Source organism: Marmota flaviventris, chromosome 2 (assembly GCF_047511675.1).
Source record: "Marmota flaviventris isolate mMarFla1 chromosome 2, mMarFla1.hap1, whole genome shotgun sequence".
Classification (NCBI taxonomy): Eukaryota; Metazoa; Chordata; class Mammalia; order Rodentia; family Sciuridae; genus Marmota; species Marmota flaviventris.
Window position 1 is genome coordinate 197,245,184 of NC_092499.1, and position 15,955 is coordinate 197,261,138.

Sequence of the window (15,955 nt, forward strand, 5' to 3'; positions counted from 1 at the left end):
CCAAGTGGCAGACTGTGTGATGTCCCTCCCAGGTGGGGAGTCTCTCGCGACTAGCTGACGCTGTCCAGGAGGGCCAGGAGGGGAGGCTTCTGTTTTTAGAACCCCTTGAGAAGCCCAGTACTTCAAAGGCAGAGGACAATGCAACCCCATGAAGGGGACAGCCCTCCAACCCTCAGTCCCCAGGCCCACAGTGCTGTCGCTGTCACCTACCTCTGACTGTTGTTCAGGCAGCTTCATGTTGTCAAAAATCCGAAACACAATTCTGAACAGGTCCTGCCACCAGTGCTTTTCAAAGGTGTGGCCATAGCTCTTCATGATCTCAAACATGACCGTGAGCCCCCTGGGGAAGCAAGCCAGGCACAGAGGATGGGCAAGGGGAGAGCAGGAGGAAACAGGGTCAGGAGGGTGGGCCAGGCGCACCTCACGCCCACGCTGGGGACCTGCTCACCTTGTCCGCACATCCAACTTGCACCTATTGATGATGCAGGAGAGCTCAAATAAGATGGGGAACCAGCCTCGGACCCAGACTCTGTCACCAGGAGCAACATTCATGTCGTCGCTTGTATATTCTTGTAGCACCTACAGTGACAGTCACATCTTAGATGTGAAGCAAACAGGAAGAAGGAACCGAAGGGGACTGCACCAAAACTGAGGGTCCACACATTTTCCTCTCCTAGAATTTCCCACTCAGCAGGGTACCATGGGGAATCCCAGAGACAGTGACAGTCACCTGTCTGAAGGAGAAGTTTTCCCAATGAACCTATGGATCTCTGTGAGTTTTAGAACAAGTCAAGGGGGGCAGACCCCAAGACCCCTGGGGACGGGAGGTGTTTCACAGGAAGATCACTAAAATCAAATAGTATCAGTAAAATATCCAGGATGATGCAATACTGTAGGTCTTCTGCACAGAGTTTTAAAATAATAGCAGCAGGGTTGGGCGTACCCCTATAATCCCAGCAGCTTGGGAGGCTAAGGCAGGAGGACCATGAGTTCAAAGCCAGCCTTAGCAACTTAGTAAGGCCCTAAGCAACTCAGTGAAACCCTGTCTCTAAATAAAATACAAAAAAAGGACTGGGGACGTGGCTCAGTGGTAAAGCGCCCTTGGGTTCAATCTGTGGTACTGGGAAAAAACAAACAAATAAATAAAATAATAGCAGCAGTAGCTACTATTTACTAAGTGCTTATTATGGGCCAGGAACTGCTCAAGGGCTTTTCGTGGGTTAACAATTCTCAACAATCCCCAACAGGCAGATAAAAATAATGTCCCCACTTCACAGGTGACTCAACAGGGGTTCCAAAAGCTTAAGTAAGATGCCCAAGATTCTGCCACCAGGGCCTGCAGTCTTTCCGCATTCTAGATGCAAACCCCTACTTTCCCTGTCTCTGGGATTCAATTACTCTGCTCTGTAACTGTTCTTAAAATGGTATTGGAATTTCTTTCATCCCTCTTCTTTTTCTTTTTTTCCCTCTAGTACTGGGCATTGAATCCAGGGCCTCTCACGTGCTAGGTAAATATGCTCTACCACTGAGCTACAGAACTAATCCTTTTATTTTTTATTTTGAGACAGGGTCTTGCTAATTTGCTGAGGCTGAATTCCTGCCTCAGCCTCTGGGTTGCTGGGACCACAGGTGTGCACCACCACTGCGGCAGGTGCCACCCTTGGTCTTTAAGACAACATCTTGCTTCTGTTCTCTGGTCCCAATTTAATCACCTGTATAATGGGAACACTGGCAAAGTAATACGTAGAAGAGCTCCAAGTCCCCCGACCCTACTGCTGGGGACTGAACACAGGGGTGCTCTACCACTGAGCCACATCCCAGCACTTTTTGAGACAGGGACTAAATGAATCAACCCACAGGATGCATCCAGAATGGTGCCCGACAGGTACCAAGCACTCAGTCACCACTGCCTCTCACTGTAACCACATCTTACTAAGTGGCTATCGGGACTGGACAGGGTGGACAGTTCTGTACAGAATTCTTAGGGGAGCTCTGCACAGGCCAGCGGAGTTCAGGTGTGTTTTCCACCCAGTCTCCTTGCTTTAGGCTGTTGCTTAAGCCAAACCATTCAGAAAGCTGAGACAGGACAGAAAAGCCCCAGACATTTTCAGGAGAAAGTGCAAGGTGATTTTTGTTGTTGTCCTCGACATCGGGAATGGAAACCAGGGCCTTGGTCATGTTAAGCAGGTGCTCTGCCACTGAACCCCCGACCCAGCCCTAAAGGCAGGAGGCTTGTTTTCTTTCAAAAGAAAGGTGAGCTTCAAAGCTGTTACGAAATACAAAACTCAAAGTATTATTATCTTCTATAACTTGCAATGCTACATAAAACTTTGGTATGAATAAAATACTTTCACATACAAACTATATTGAAAGGCATAACCATGCAATAGCAGCGTTTGAAACAACACCTAGCCCAGGGCTAACACGCCTTCTAAAGCTGTCCAGGAAGCGCTCTGCCAGGAGAATGGGGTTTGCCCCGACCTGCACCCCACCCAGAAGCTAGGAGGGGACGCACTCGCGGCCTCTCAGAGACGTATTTCCCGCAGGAGCGGATGAGCCGGATAGCCTCCATGCTGGTGTCGGGGAAGGCGGCGTTGCAGGCGAACTCCGACAAGCACTTCACGGCGTCCTGGAAGGAGTCGATGGCTGCCGGGAAATGGTGTTGGAAAATGGTTGCTGGGGAGACACAAGGCACAATTGTTTGTTTTTTTAAAGAAGCACAAGATTTAGAAATGGAAATTAAAACACACACACACACACACACACACACACAATCAGAGACTCACCTATGTAGAAATCTAAGAAAAGCATGTCAGTATCCTAGAAGACAACTTTTCTTCCTAAATTACTCAAGAATGCAGTGCTGATTCAACTTGGGTTAAACTATGTCCTGAACTGGAGCAGAGATGGAAAGGCCCAAGTAGCCACTCACTCAACACCTACTGAGCACCAACTATGCACAAAGCTGACAAGAGGGCCGAACGATTTCCAAGTGAACTTTGGTAACGTGATCAAAGGCAGGCCAGGGCCTCCCGGGCAGTCCACAGTGAGTGACACTGTGACACTGCACTCACCCTCACTCCAGGCTGATTGCTGGGTGGGAGCCCTGGCTCCATCCCTTCCAGATGTGTGACTTGGGCAAGCAGTTCTGCTTTAATTTTCTGTGCCCTAGTTTCCTCTTTGGTAAAGTGGGGGAAACACGGTACAGTTGGTCCCTGTTAGTCACAGTAGCTGTGATCTTTACAGCTGTCATGAACACTGAATTAGGAAGTACTAACCTCTGTCCCCAGGAGAAATATGGGTTCCTCCAGGTCTCTGGTTGTATTTTCATCAACCAATCACTATACAGCTTTGTTGCAGGTGTTTCTCTTTAAAGACACCTTCCTGAATAGGTGCTGTTGATGCAGTAACTAAACTCACAGCCAGTGGCACCGCAGGCCTGAAGGGAGCACATCTAACGCAAGCATTCTCTCCGAGACACACTGCAGCCCCTCTGTGCTCAGAACACTAGTTGGCACCCAGCACTGTTCTCAGGGGCCAATGTAAACAGTGAAATCGCCAACAAAAAGCAGGAGAATCTGGGAAACTCGCACTCAACAGACTGCAGAAAGGACCCTGGCTCCTGCGTGACTGCTGAAAACAGAAGGCCTTGCTCCTCCTCAGCGGGAACACACAACGCGGGGGCTATGTCCTCTGCTGCTCTGTGTATGAATGCCTTTGGAGACGACCACAAAAGCACCATGAGCACTGGTTTTGGGGTTACTCGAACACTTTGGTGAGGCAGCAGATTCCTAAAGATGGGATCTGCCAGCAACGAGGCCTGAGTTTCCTTGCAGGGCTGCCATGAAGCACCCAGAACATGGCCCAGCTCCCATACACCACCCAGAGGCAAAGCTGGGAAGCCCCTGCAGGTAGCAGACAGCACACTGTGGGGACCTGCAGTGGACATCTGAGGAGGAAACAGGAGCACTCACTGACGATGTGGCCTGTAGTCTGGAAAGCCAGCTCCACGATGTTCCCGTCGTGGTCAGAGGCTGCCTGGTGGAACACGGCAAAGATGTTCTTCCAGCCTGAGCGGATGTTGGCTGCCTGGGAATTCACCATCTGGGCGACACAGCGGATCACCATGTCCCGGATGGTCGGAGACCTGAGGGAGAAACGGGACGGCCATGTCATCTGTGCTAAAGGAGGGGCTGTGGGAAGAGAACTGGGCACAGCTCGTCGCTCACAGGCAGCATGGGTAAAAGCACATCTGGAAGCAGATGGTGATCACACTCCTTTAGGCTCTGCCCCTTTCCTCTTGCTCCATCCTGAATCCAGCAAGATGTCAGCACCAGTGCTACTGTCCTGCCACCAGGACACACTTGACGAAAAGCCGACCCTGTGGATGGCTGAAGTAAGCCTGGTTTGCAAAGGCCACCAGGGCTTAGGAACCAGAGCTGGGACTGCCTGCCTGACTTTGTGAGTCAACAGTGTACAGCCTGTGGCTGAAGCCACTATTGGTTGGGTTTTCTGGTCCAAAGCATTAAAGCTAATGTACTTAGAGTTCTGCCACCCAGAGAGAACTGTTACTAAATTCTTGGTCTCTATTCTCCAAGATTTTTTGGGCAGGGATATCATCAACATATAAACATGGATTGGAGCACACATATACATAATTTAAGATGCAATATTTTAAATTATTACCAAACAACACCTGAACATTGAAAAATGGCCCATATCCTCAAACAGTGGCAAGTTAAACACAGTGTGGCCTGAAGACACGCCGCAGATTGGCATGTACATGTACGTTCTATTTTATTTTTGTGTAGTGCTGGAACTGAACCCAGGATTTGCATAAGCTATGTCCCCAGCCCTTAAACGACATATATGTTATAGCAGATTTTGCCCACTTGTTAAAAGTGATATATGACAACAATAAGTTTTTAAATATTTATTTTTTAGTTGTAGTTGGACATAATACCTTTATTTATTTATTTTTATGTGGTGTTAAGGATAGAGCCCAGGGCCCTGCATGTGCGAGGTGAGCGCTCTACCACTGAGCCACAACCCCAGCCTCGATAATAAGTTTTTTAAAATGCAGATAAAGTACAATAAACTAAGAATTTCCCCAACATTTTTCACAGTCAAGCAATATACCTGGCTGTGGCTTTAATACTTGAACAGTTAGGTATTTTGTTCTTTAAAGAACTATTCTGTGTGATTCACAGTGTTTTACTGTATCTCCAACTAAGTCCTTGAGAGAGCTATGGAGGTGTGGGACTGCTGTGTCAAATGGCACAAGACGCTAAGGTTTCTGATGCACTTTATCAAAGTGCTTTTGCAAATGCTACAGCAAGACGCAGTCTGAGTGACAGTAGCTGGCTGCAACGTGAGATTCTAGCTCATTCTGTCCCTCTGAAAATGCTGGGTGGGCAGGAAAAGGACAAGGAAGGACATCAGGGCACAGGGGTTCTGGAGCCAGGAGGCTAGAGCACACTGCTTAGCCATGGAGGTCTCCAGTCTCCCCAGAACTGTCTGTGTTTCCATGCAGAGAAGCATATTATTTTGTGCACTTGGCCCAAACCAAGGGTGACATCAGATTCTGAAATGGGCTTGACTTGGAGTCTCTTAAAACGAGAAATAAGACAAGAACACAGACCCCATGAGAAGGACACGCCAAGGAGACTTCTGCTGTCTGAGTCACGACCCCACAGTCCCATCTGGCCTCAAGCCTCCCAGCTTGTCAGCTTCCTTGTCTTTGCAGACATGCAGCATGATTTTTGGAGGAGGGCGACTCAAAGGGCCATGCCCCGAGTCACCCTGATGACTTTTCCTCTCATACTCTGCAGCCAACCCATCAGCCCGTGCTGGCGGTTCCCCTTCAAAATGCTCAGAGTCCAGTCCAACACCACCACCGCCCTGTGCAAACCTAGAAGTCTGCGGTGGCCTCCTAACTCCCTCTGTTGCTTCTCATCTTCATGGATAAACACAGGGGGGCTTTTAAAACGTGTCACACCACTTTATATTGCTCCTTAGAATCCTTCCTCAGCTTCCGCCTCTCACCCAGAGCAAGCCAAAGTGCTTGCAAAGGCGGTCAGTTGTTACATGATGCAGGCACCCTGCTGCCCTGGGAGGGACTTCATCTTCTATGACTTTTTGCCGTGTTCACTAAGCCAGCTGGCCTGCCATGGGGCAACCGCCCTAGCTCAGCGCCCTGACCCCACCCTCTTGCCAAGATGGCACAGAGCTGCTCTGGGCTTGCTCCTCTCTTCCCGTAGGTCCTGCCTAAGGGCCACCTTGCCAAACAGAGCAGAGCTGACTGCCCCGCAAGGAGGGCCGCACCCCGATTTCCTCGCCACCATCTAACGTTGGTCACAGCACCCGTCCACTGGCTTGCTATCCAGGTTTGCTTATTCCCCTGGGATGTAAACAGAAATTTGGTTTTTGATTTTATTATGGAAAATTTCAAACATGTAGGAAAATGGACAGGATAGTACATGGAACTCCTGTGTACTCACTGCGTAGCTGCAACTTTCATCAATTCAAAGCCCCCCAAACTGAGAATTTTCACTGTTGTGTTCTCTGCACTTCATGGTACCCAGCAGAGTGCGGGCCAACAACACATGTAAATGACTGCTTCACAGGGATGGGGGACCTGCCCTGTCTTATCGTCTCCCTGGGGCAAAAACACTGGGTCACCTAATTCCTGAACTTCTTCCAGAGTGGCTTTCTCTAAATTCTCTCAGCATTGGCCCCATAAGAGCATGTGACGTATTTCTACCAGTTGTATAAGTGTCACCTGTCTTTCTGGGAGGGGATACTCATAGACCTTGGTGACAAGTGGTATGAACCACAATCTGTTCAGTCAACAAGAGAGGGATTTTTGGACCCCAATGGGGAATGTGACAAAGGGTTTTCCTTAGCAATAAACATTACCTGTTCTTCTTCATAATATGCTCAAAGGGCCTCAGAAAATCTTTCTGGAAACGGAAGTTGGCTAATTCACCCTTCTCCAGAAACTTCATGGAGAGTTGCCGTAGCGAATCAACAGCAAAGATGGCCACATCTTCATTGGGGTTGCAGCCAACCTGAGCAGGAACAGGAAGTGCAGTGAAAGAGGGACAGTGTCACAGTGGCTGTGGCTCCAAATGTCAAAGATGGACACCCTACCCGCAAAACAAGCACTCTGGGAAAAGATACCCACGGAGAAAGAAAATGCAATTTCTTGGCCACAATCTATCCTATTTTATCTAAGTACAATGATGAAAAGAAAGGCCAGCATCACATTTTCTTTTAAATAAAACTTTTTTTTTTTTTTAGTTGTAGATAGACACAATACCTTTATTTTATCTATTTATCTGTCTGTGGTGCTGAGAATCAAACCCAGGGCCTCACACACCCTAGGTGAGTGCTCTTCCACTGAGCCACAGCCCCAGACCCAGAATTACACTTTGAATTAAAGTGCTGGCAGGCACGGTAGCTTATGCCTGTAATCCCAGTGACTTGGGAGACTGAGGCAGGAGGATCCCAAGTTCAAAGCTAGCCTCGGCAAAAAGTAAGGCGCTAAACAACTCAGTGAGACCCTGTCTCTCTAAATAAAATACAAACCCCCTGCTAGAGACTGAACCTTGATAAGCCACACCCCACCAGGCCTTTACCTTAACCATTTCTAAAGGTCTAGTTCAGGAGCACACATTCGGAATAAAAAATCTCTAGATTTCATCTTGCAAAATGAAATTCTGCATCTAGTTTACAACTCTCTAGGTACTATTTAATTTTACCCAAAAATATATGAGGGGGTCAAAAGACTTTACAGTCTATAGAAAGCTCCCTGTCCCATACTCCAGTACTTGGGATTGAACCAGGGATGCTCTGCCACTGGGCTACATCTATTCCTTTTTATTTGTAGATGGTCTCACTACGTTGCTAAGGCTGGCCTTGAACTTATGATCCTCCTGCTTCAGCCTCCCAAGTAGCTGGGATTACAGGTGTGCACCACATACCAGGCTTAGAAAGACTTGTAATACTTTCCCAGTATCTGCCACTTAAAGCAAAAGACTATAAGTGAATACACCATCAGCCCTGGAAAATCCTACAGAAACACTAAGCTTTTCAATTTCCTAAGAATTATACTTATTTCTGATTCACCTCCCTTTAGAGACTAGAGTTATGGGCATATAGTCAGTTGGGGTATTTCAGACTTTCCCCTTGAGAAAAATCCCTAAAAGCAGAGCAGGGCAGTGTTTCCCACCAGTTCCACTGTCAAGGGATCTAGGGGCATCCTGCAGACCTGCGTGAGAAATTTTGCTAATATGTGGTCTGATCTGAACAAGGCTGTTTTTGTTTTGTGGTGCCTGATAAAATCCAGGGCCTCATGCATGCTAGGCAACTGCTGAACGACATTCCAAGTCCCTGAAAGTGTTTTATTTTTTAACCAAAGTTATATAGCAACATCGTTGTTTTCCCCCATGCTGGTAATAGAACTCAGGGGCACTCTACCACTGAGCTAAATCCCCAGCCCTTTTTATTTTTTTATTTTGAGAAAGGGTCTCACAAGGTTGCCTAGGCTTGCTTGAACTTGAGATCTTCTTTCAGCCTCTGGAGTGGCTGAGATTATAGGCCTGTGCCACCAGGCCCAGTGCAGCATATCATTTATACTCAGAAAAACTGGAAACAACAATATGAAAACGGCTACTTAATGGTATGTGCATATATGCAGACTACTGTCTGATGGTTAAGACAGTAAACTCAGCCTTAAAAAGGAAGGAAATTCCTGGTGGCCGCCAGGGGGTAAGGGGAGGGGAGAATGGGGAGTTTGTGTATAATGGGGACAGTTTCAGTCTCACAAGATGTGGAGTCCTGGAGACCTGCTGCACAACGTGAACCTCCTGAACACTGCCGAACAGTGCATTTAGAGTAAAGAAACCAAGACAATGCTCTCTATGCTCCCATCAGCACACAGACATGTATGTGCATAACAATGTCTGTCGGGGGAAAGATATTTCCTGACTTGATGAGAATAATCCGCTTCAGGAAGGGCCTGCTGTGTGTGCGGGTGGTCAAAAGTATTTTCAGTTGTAAGTTCTTTTAAAGGGACCACATTTTTATAATGTTCATGCAATTAGAGACTATATATAAGAATATTCTCCTCCTAAAAATTTATGTAAAACAGATGCCTTGGCACAGGCCACGCTCACTGTGAAGCTTCGCTTGGCCCAGGCTGCAGCACCTGCTGCTACTTCTGACGAAGAGCCTCACCTTGTTAAGTTACAGCTGTACTGAGAGTTAGGTTAGAGCTGTGTTCCACCCCCACATTTCTTCAGACCCATGAGAATGTTATGTGGCCTAGTTCATAGCAGGAAGCAGAACATCTTTCCAAAAAGTAGAAAAACTGAGAGTCTCTCAGTGAGGGACTGAGTTTTCCATGACTGGTTTACCAGCACTGATTAGATGGAACAGACATTTATAATGAAGCTGACAACCATGACATATCTAATTACTACCCGCCAGCCTAAGTCTCAAGTTTGCCTGTGAGTGGCCCTCGGGTAACTGAGAACTGCACACATGAGTCCTGACAGGTGGGAAGAGTAACTTGCTCAAAATGACGTTCCTTCCCAACAGAATCCCAATGAAAACGATATCTAGACTTGGAGGAGTTGGGAGAATGTTCATCAACGCTCTTCTGGACAGTCGTTCCTGAGAGGACAGCTGTCAGCCAAAACATCTTGTGGAATGAACGAGCAGTGTTTGTTCTGCTCAGCTGCCACCGGCCTGGACCAGGCACAGCAATGGTGATGATTCCCACTGTCTTCCTCAAGCAAGCTCACAGCTCCTCCGTGGTCCAGCAGGAGCCTGTGCACCCTCAGTGAGAAAGCTGGTGCTGAGGGGCTACTACCTTAGATGCACATGTTCCCTCTGACTGAAGCCATTGCTCAGGGCCACCTCCAGAGAGTGACCATGCCACCCCCAAGAACCTGACCCACTGCATGGCCTGACCCTTTCCCATCAGCTACTGTATCATAAAATGTGGGCCAACCCACATAGGTAGAGTCCACTGCCCCAGGAGACACTTGAGTTCTTCTGTTACACAGAGGGGTCTTGATGTGAGCCAATAAGGAAACACAGACTGCCAAGAGCTGCTGTAAAGATAAAATGGCCACAATGGATGCTGGAGCAGGTGAGCAACCGCCTGAGAACGAATGGTGCCCCACACTTCCCTATTCCACGCTTACTGGCATTATGCTGCCAGCTTCAAATCAGCCACAGGGAGACCTTCACACCATGAAAATTGGTAGAGGCTACAAATCATTTACCAGGACCCAGTGATTGTTATAGCTATACCCCAGTGGCAGCCTACTTTTTTTGACATTCTGTTTTTAATTGCTTTTTAAAAATTTTTTTGTAGTTGTAGATGGACAGCATGCCTTTATTTTATTGGCTTATTTTTGTATGTGGTGCTAAGGATGGAACCCAGTGCCTTACCCATGCTAGGCAACCACTCTGCCACTGGGCCCCAGCACCAGCTCTTGAATTGTTTTTTATTAAAACTATTTCCAAGCATCTGTTATAACTCTGCATTTCTAGGCCTGAAAAAATTTCAAGATCATGAAATGTGTTTTGGTAGGAAAACAGTATTAGTAAGCAATTATATCTCCATTAGGAAGCAAATGACATCATACACACCAACACACTTAGATCCTTTTGACTGTTCCCCCTCCAATTTTTTTATTTTGGAAAAGTATATATTTGAATTTTAAATTTCTGTATGTGCATAATAAAACCTGTAGCAGAGAGAAAGTTCATTCTGGCTTACTCCCAGCAATCGTGAGTTTTAGAAGAGTTATCAATTGGTCTTTTGTGTGTTTCTGATTTAAAAACCAATGTTTGGGCTGGGGATGTGGCTCAAGTGGTAGTGCGCTCGCCTGGCATGCATGCGGCCCGGGTTCGATCCTCAGCACCACATACAAACTAAGATGTTGTGTCTGCCGAAAACTAAAAAAAAAATAAATATAAAAGAAAAAAAACTTAAAAAAAAACCAAAACAAATATTAATTTTTTCCAACAAAAGTTTCAAAAGAGTAGTGGTGACAGGAGTCAGAATACAAGAAGTTGTGACATTTGAAGGTAAAACTATATGGAACATAACTCTCAGATCAGTAAGGAGGGATTCCAGGATTTCACAAAGCTTTCGAGTACGGAGATATTTGTCTAGCAACTTAATGCTGTCTGCCTCCATCCCAGATGTGGGATAAAAGTTACCTTATTGAAGTGATCTCCAATCACATGCCATATCCGGGACCACTGTAGTCGGATCCGATTCATGTTGTAGTAGGATATCTCCACGATCTTCTGCAGGCTGAACATGCGAGGATGGTGGGGAGAAGCCAGTTCATCCATGGACACAGCACACAGCCAGCGGACAAAGTCAACTACAGGCCAGAGCCAACAACACACGCAAAGCCTCATTAGTAACAGTGGGATGGTCACACATGAGGCTTCTGCAGTGTCACAGGCGAGTCACGTACATACCTATTGCATTTCCATCCAGTCTGGTAGAGCCAGTAAAAATTCTAGGGAGACAAAAAAAAAAAAAATTAGATACGGAAGTTTCTCAAATACTTAGAGCAGGCAGAGAGAAAAGACTTCAAATCTGGCCCTTCACCAAAAATCAGTGATGAGGAATCAAAAAGAACTGGTCAGTGAGAGAGCAGAAAAGTCTACCCCGAGTACAAGAGGAAGAGACACCTCCCCAGGGAAGGGAGGTGACCTGGTGGCAGTGGGGACTAGTGGAGTGAGAACCTCCCCAAAGCTGCTCTTCAGTAAGAGCAATAAGAATGCTGGCCAAAATTATCAAAATTAACTTTTCCACAGTGAAACTTTTAAAATTAACTGCAAGCTAACAAAAATCTGCGGGGTGTTTTTATTTTTGTTTTTTAAGAAAATGGTTGAATCTTGATCTGAATGGTGAGTGCTGTGGTGGCTCAGCCCCCTCCATTCCTACCCTCACCTCCCCAGCTCAACAGGAAGCCTACAACCAAAGCGTCCTGCACAGCCACTGGAAGGAGCAGAACACGGTTCTCAAAACACATTCTCAAAGAGCTCCCATTATCTGACCTGACCTAGTCCTTACTCGGAGCAGCCAGCTCTTCGCCAGGAGGCAGCAGAACAGTCGGGACAACAAGCACCTGGCCAAAGACTTGCAAGGAAAAGCAGGGGTGGGACGGCCACAGGAGGCTGGGAAAAGCTCCCACGGGCTGCTGGGAATGCAGACTGCCAGCATGGGTGCAGGGCTTGGCACACCCAGGAGACTATGATAAGAAGGGGCTCTCATCTGCAGGCGGCCTTGAGTCCTGCATGAACCAGAGGTGAAAGCAAAGGCAGAGCATTTGAGGAGCACCCCCAACATGTCCAGAGTCCTCAGCACGCAAAGGCTGGGAGACGTAACCAAGGCCCAAGGCAGCAAAGGGAATCTGAGCATTAAAGCCAACCCAGTGGAGACTTCAGAGGCCACATGTGGAAAAGAAGACAGACTTTACACAGTTAGTTCAGGAAAGTCACTAAACAAATTGCACTGATGACAACAAAGCCCCTGGGCTGGGAGCTGGGAACTGAGCCCCAAAGTCGCCATCATGTTACTATAATGTCCAATTTTCAACAACAGAAAAATAGGACACGCAAAGAAGCAAGAAAGGACGCTGGTTCATAGGGAGAGGATCAGCTCTCAGAAAGTGCCCCTGAGGAAGCCCAGACGTAAGATTTTCTAGACAAAGTGCTTTTATTTTTGGTACCAGGAACTGAACCCAGGGTTGCTCTACCACTGAGCAACCCAGCCCTTTTAAAATTTTGAGACAGTTGCTGAGGCTGGCTTTGAACTTGTGATTCTCTTGCCTCAGCCTCCCAAGCCACTGGGATTAAAGGCATGCACCACTGTGCCTGGCCTAGAAAGATTTTTTTAGGTTAGTTATTTTGACTATGTCTCAAGAAGTAAGGATATTATGTCCAATTAAAGAAAGACGTAAGGACAATCTCTCACCAAATAGAGAATAGTAACAAAGAGACAGGAAAAATGTTGATTAAACCTTCTGGAGTTGAAAATAATAAAGCTATAATGAAAAATTCACTACAGAGGCTAAACAACAGTTTTCAGCTGGAAGAAGAAAAAAAATTAGTAAACTGGAGGATGAGTCAAATAAGACTGTCTGATGTCATGAGCCGAAATAAAAAATTTAAAAACCAAACAGCTTCAGAGTCGTATAGGCCACCATCAAGCATACCAACATGCACATAATGGAAGTTCCAGAAGAGAGGAACTAAAAGAACATGTGAAGAAATAACGGCTGAAAACTTCCCACATTTGATGAAAAATAATAATCTATACCTCTCAGAAACTAAACAAATTTCAACGAGGATAAACCCAAAGAAAGTCACACCCAGAAATATCATAATCAAACCTCTGAGAGCCAGAGACGGCAAGAGAATCGTGAAAGCAGCAGGGCCGCAGATCATCGCAGACAAGGCTCCCTTGAGAAGATGAACAGCTCGTTTCTACAGGAGACCACAGAGGCCAAAAAGCATGGGATGTAATGGTTCAAGGGCTGAAGGAGAGATCATCAACCAAGAATCCTATATCCAGCAAGACTACCCTTCAAAAATGAAGAAGGAAGACATTCCGAAGTGGGGGGGGGGCTCAAAAAACACTGTGACAATTCCTCACCGGCAGACTTACCCTGTGAGAAATACTCAAGGAAGTCCTTCACGTGGAAAGGAAACTAGAGAATAACTTAAGACTGTATGAAGAAATGAATGAAGCAAAAAAAAAAAAAAAAGAAGGAATTAAAGAGAAAACAGACAATTCAAATATTTAGAACAGGAAAATCTATATAAAATAGAGCAGTGGCCAGAGGCATGAGAAGATGAGGAGGGGGAACAGAAAGTGGGGAGCAAACGCGAATGAGCATGAGGCTTGTCTGTGGGGTGGGGTGGTAACTGGTAGGGAACTAGACAGGGGTAATGGCCACACGACTCTGAGCACACTACAACACTCTCTAACCTGTACATTTTAAAACAACCATATCCAATGGCATGGGAGCTATGGATCAAAAAAAAAAAGGTACAGCAGAAAAAGGTACTGAGCAAGATCTCTATTGTCTACTGTCTGGCTAAGGCAGAGAAACAGGAAAACAAATAAAGATAACGGGAAAACCCACTTCACCCATCAGGTGCAGGGGCACGAGCCTGTAGTCCAGCTACTTAGAGGCTGAGGGAGGAGGCTGACTGAGCCCAGGGCCAGCCTGGGCAACACAGTGAGACCCTGACTCATAAAAATTGATTTTTTGTTGTTGTTCTGTAAGTCTAAATTAAAATAGGATTGGGGGAAAACTGTCAAAATTATGTCACAGACAATATTTTTGTTGAAAAAATAAAGCAAAGAAGCAACTGGAACAAGGTGATTAAAATATTAAAGCCTTTATTTGAATGCTTTTCTTCATTTAAGGTGATTAAAATAAGCAGACAAAAGTTTATAACAGTAAAAGATTATTCCAAGAATAATCCAAATTATTTTAAAAATCTGTACTGCTAACACCCCAGAACTAACTATATTTAATGTCCTGGAAGAGGTCATTAAACAGGATAAGCAGTGGTTCCTTTGATATTCATTCAATGTAATTTTTAGGAGTTTGTTGATTTTAAGGAAATCCCTATTTTATTAAGCAGTTGAACATCACAAGTATCTTCAAATAAGAATATCTATCTCTCTCCTGGATTGTTAGGCCAAGTTTCAAGTAAACAAATAGTGGAAAGGCTTTGAGGAAGAATTCATGGAAACTCAAACTTGGGCCAATTTTCACTCAGGAGTATGCTTTCAATCCCAAACTCTTCTGAGATTTTTTAAAAGTAACTTCCACTAAGAAAACATGGTAATTTAAACATCAGTATGAGCAAAAGCAAAAAAAAAAAAATTGTGATGTTACAATGTTAAAATTATAAATTTTTAAAAAGGCACAATGCAATTCAAGGTCAAAATTTGAAGAAAGGTAACAGTTACTGATAGTTGGGTCATGTGCACCATCTTTTTAAAAAATATTTTTGTAGGTGTAGGATGGACACAATACCTTTATTTGTTTATTTTTATGTGGTTCCTGGGATGGAACCCAGTGCCTCACACATGTCAGGCAAGTGCTTTACCTCTGAGCTACAACCCCAGCCCCGCCATCTTTTGTCTTTCTAGAGCCAACAGCATAGCCAACAAATTAGGAGTCATCATGCCCAGTCACTACACAGAGGACCCCATTCAAATCACGGGGTAGTCCAGCCTTACTAGAGAAGAGAATCATTACCTGTCCACGGCGACAACCACACTCTGTGAGCTGGTCTCACCCACAGACTCCTGGAAGCTGGCCATCTGTCTTCTATCCACGCCACCACTCACCAAATTGCCTGGAACACGATGCACAAAATTAGCAAACTTCAAAGAGGCACGGATTTACAACAAAGTATCCTTTGCATCAACATGCAGACAAGGGGCAGAAATGAGAAGGTTCCACAGGCAAAAACAAAAACCCACTGATGACAGAATACAATCACACATGTTTTGGTATTTAAAACACGCCCTTATTACAAGCTCTCTTGTTTGGTACCAGCCACCTCCCAATCTCTACAGTATTTTACCTTTTTATAGTATTGAAGGCCCATGTTTAAGAAAACTAAATAGATTCAACGGACACTCACGCAGAGCTCCGGAACCCGCAATGGCTCCCATCTGCTGGATGCCTGGCGTGCTCTAGTGTCAGTGCAGCCGCCCTCACAAGCACCCTGAGAGGTGGGTCTGTCACATCCCTGCTTCCCGAGAGCCCAGGCTTTTATCTGCTGACTTGTGCTGCTCCAACCCCTGTGCTCTGGAGCCCGAGGCAGGAGGATTGCAAGTTCAAGGCCAGCCTAAGCAGTTTAGCAAGACCCTATCTCAAAATAAGTG

General features: G+C 45.9%; 1 protein-coding gene across 2 annotated transcripts in view; it reads right to left on the bottom strand.

Moving 5' to 3' along the window:
* The window catches only part of Arfgef2 (ARF guanine nucleotide exchange factor 2), an 89,484-nt gene that overhangs the window by 21,005 nt on the left and 52,524 nt on the right, over nt 1-15,955 (bottom strand). For both annotated transcript variants that reach the window (XM_071609006.1, XM_027946399.2), the window contains exons 23-30: nt 15,321-15,420; nt 11,512-11,552; nt 11,242-11,411; nt 6,919-7,070; nt 3,975-4,147; nt 2,516-2,676; nt 449-579; nt 211-340 (exon numbers count right to left, since the gene is read on the bottom strand). In XM_071609006.1, the coding sequence (XP_071465107.1) occupies nt 211-340; nt 449-579; nt 2,516-2,676; nt 3,975-4,147; nt 6,919-7,070; nt 11,242-11,411; nt 11,512-11,552; nt 15,321-15,420 (1,058 nt within the window). The remainder of the gene's footprint in view (nt 1-210; nt 341-448; nt 580-2,515; nt 2,677-3,974; nt 4,148-6,918; nt 7,071-11,241; nt 11,412-11,511; nt 11,553-15,320; nt 15,421-15,955) is intronic.